The sequence below is a fragment of the Mercenaria mercenaria genome, chromosome 13 (assembly GCF_021730395.1).
Source record: "Mercenaria mercenaria strain notata chromosome 13, MADL_Memer_1, whole genome shotgun sequence".
Taxonomy (NCBI): domain Eukaryota; kingdom Metazoa; phylum Mollusca; class Bivalvia; order Venerida; family Veneridae; genus Mercenaria; species Mercenaria mercenaria.
Window position 1 is genome coordinate 49,945,494 of NC_069373.1, and position 3,422 is coordinate 49,948,915.

A 3,422-nucleotide genomic window follows, 5' to 3' on the forward strand; every position below is an offset into this window, starting at 1 on the left:
AAAAGATTGGAAATCCCTATTTTTTCATTCTATAGCTACATGTATTTGTGGAATAAACAGACTGTAGCTTTGGACGTCCGCTGACCTTTGGTACCAAGGTATAGTGGGTATCTGGTCTGGCACCACCCGCACGCAGCTGGATAACCAAGACCACGAGATTTTCTCCTTACGGAATGGAAGGCTTAATTACCATATACATAAAAGTATTATTCTTAAAAGGTTTACGGTAAATATGTCTTGCAGTTTTCAGCACATTTGCCGCATTATACTTCATTTGTAAAGAAATAAAATATGTCCACATCATGAAAAACGCTAATATACAGATGTTCACGGCTTTTTCTTCTCCGCTACAAATGATCCCGGTTAATGTCACCGCTACAAATGAACCGCTACAAACGATCCTGGTTTATGCCACAGCTACAAATTATCCCGTTTTTTTGTCACCGCTACAAATGATCCCGGTTTTCAGTCATTGCTACACATGCTCTCGTATTTTGTCATTGCTGCAGTTCCAGGATGCTTCACTGTTACAAATGGGTCCCGTTTTTTTACAGCTACAGATGTGCCCAGATTTTTCACTGCTACAAATGTGCCTGTTTTTTTCCCACTGCTACATGTGCACCTGGTATTTTCACTGCAACAAATGTGCCTTTAGCCACTATAGTATCTACAAATGTGACCGCTTTTTGCCATTTAAGCCTATTTTAAACGAATTGTGCAGTTCACTGTTTTAACAGCATATTTTGACATCTTACGTCATTTTCGTTACGTCGACAGTAAAGGGACGTCATAACGTCGACGTTCAAACAGAACGCTAGCAACGATCTTATCTAGCTGTAAACAAACACGCACAGAGAATGTTTCGGAATTTTTATGCAGAACAGAATATGGCAGACCCTAGAGACAGTTGGTATAAGCCAAACCTGCTCTACAATATTCATTACAGTGAGTAATAATTTAAATATTTACATAAATCAAAGCATAATGCATAATACTAACGATTTTGGTACATCAACAGCAACAACAATAACAACATCAACAATAATAGTAATAATAATAATAATAATAATACTAATAATAATGATAATACCGATAATAATAATAATAATAATAATAATAATAATAATAATAATAATAATAACAGCAACAACGATAAAAACATTGATAAAAATAATAATTAAAATTATTTAACGAGGGAACACATTTGAACTAGACAATCTTCCACGAGATCCTCGGCAATAACATGCTTCTATACAAAATGATATTTTGATAATAATTTATATGTCGTAAAAGTCGTGTTTACAAATCAATAAAAAACAGAATTTATATCTCAAAAGCTGCGAGCTATTTTCCTTAAATATTTACCGTTTGGTCTGTGTATACAAAGTTGGAGATAAGACAATGTTAATTTTCATCATGCGACTAAATATCAAAAGCAAATACATGTACAGATATGCCGTATTTTTGTGTAGAAAACGTGCCCAATGTAGGACATCTAACCCATGGAATCGAGAGGGGCACATCAACAGTTCAGCTTCAAACAGAGTATAGTCCCTGCAAATATCGCATGCTCTACACAACATGGCCATTTTGGCCTTCTTACAGTTGAATCAAGAGTGCATAACACAAGATAGACATAGGGGAAGCGTCTGGACTTTGAGCGTCTTCTTATCTTGTAGTATCCTACAGCTTAACATTACTAACAGTCTTCTGGTGCTGCCAACCATGTGTTACCAGCGACGACTACAAATTGGCTTAAAACACACACTGTTCGTTCTAAAATGTAGAAATTGATAGAATCTTTTGTTTAAGTAGAATGCTTTAGCTAAATAATTTGATTTTGACATAAACTACAATGTATTTTACTGGCCTTTAATTTCAGAACCACCTATCCCTCCAACACCGCCAAAGATGATTGTAATTACAAGGGAGTTCAACCCAAGTGTATGTACCTGCGGTGAACACGGGTGTGACCCACATTACAGGATGGAGAAGGAAGTTGTTTGGTCAAGTAAGAAGGCCAGAAACGAGGCAGAGAGGGAGCTAAAGGAAGATATTCAAGCTGAGAGAGGTGCCAAGGCGCATAGGGAGCTAAAGGAAGATATTCAAGCTGAGAGAATTGCCAAGGCGCATAGGGAGCTAAAGGAAGATATTCAAGCTGAGAGAATAACCAAGGCGCATAGGGAGCTGAATGAAGATATTCAAGCTGAGAGAGGTGCCAAGGTGCATAGGGAGCCAAAGGAAGATATTCAAGCTGAGAGAGGTACCAAGCCACAAAAGGAAGGCATCGTTGGCGTAGATGATGACAGTGGCGAAGACGAGATCGAAGACGACGGTCCCAAAAGTAAAGATGACGAAGAATGGAAGGTGAAGAATGATACCACAAGCAGATGCAGTGACAGAGATGACCTTTTCAAAAGCTTTCCTAGAGTGGATGACCTTTCACAGCATACTGACGTGTTGCACACAAGTGATACTTCCGTTGAACTGGAAGAGGCAGATAACGAAGACTTTGGTTCAGCTTTTGGCATCATGAGTGTGTACTGTGACAGTGAACTGCATACATGGTAATTATATTGCAGTATTATTTATAATCAGTGATGGCATACAATCTTAAATAAATTCTTTAATTGCATCATAGCCATCTTGTCTTATTTTGTATTTATTTTATAAATATAAGGTAAATGTACCACGTATTCAAGGTAAAGTTAGTAAAATGTAATTTAGAGACAACATGTCTTTATGAAATATTTGCACCTCATTTAGTTTTATGTTAGTTATAAATAAATTGTTTGAATTTTCAATGATGTGAACTTAAGATTTGCATATAAATCTATTTTTTCTTTCTTTTCTGTTGCAGGAAGAATGAGTTAACTGATGCTGTGTGAAATATTACAGAAAATAATTCATCAAAATATTTTGTTTAACTTTTTATGTTAAAATAAATGTTTCCAATTTTACGGCAGTCTACTTTCAGTTGACCCAGCCCGAAGACCTATATGTCGACATACTTATCTTGAAATTGTAGCTCCATTTAATGTCACTTCTTTAAAAATGATTAGGTTCTCAACTTTGGGAAACGGAAAGTAAAACACTATTCCTTCCCCGTGGTTCATCTACACTGTTTTCTCCTTTCCATGTTTAGGATCTCCCAGCGCACTAGAATTATTGGCGGCGGTTGAGACTGCTGTCTGAATTTGTGCAAGTATTCCATAGAGATCTGAATAACGTATGGCGGACAGTTTGTGTAAAGCTCGTGACCAGCAAATTTGCCTAGGAGTATAAAATCAAGAACTAGTTACATTTTTTAGCGGCGACCACAGGTTGATGGCACATTGTGTTGTTGTCACGAAGGAAAGTTATATAGTGACACTTAAATACAACTCGCAGTAGTTTACAAACTAAAATTCTTCTATATATCT

General features: G+C 36.7%; 1 protein-coding gene across 1 annotated transcript; it reads left to right on the top strand.

Annotated features, from left to right (window-relative positions):
- Positions 1 to 613: 613 nt before the first annotated feature.
- LOC128547665 (uncharacterized) lies at positions 614 to 2,960 on the top strand. Its single transcript, XM_053520724.1, has 3 exons — positions 614 to 945; positions 1,883 to 2,567; positions 2,861 to 2,960. Exons 1-3 carry the CDS (start codon positions 858 to 860, stop codon positions 2,886 to 2,888), a joined length of 801 nt encoding a protein of 266 aa, XP_053376699.1. The 5' UTR covers positions 614 to 857; the 3' UTR covers positions 2,889 to 2,960.
- The last annotated feature ends 462 nt before the right edge of the window (positions 2,961 to 3,422 follow it).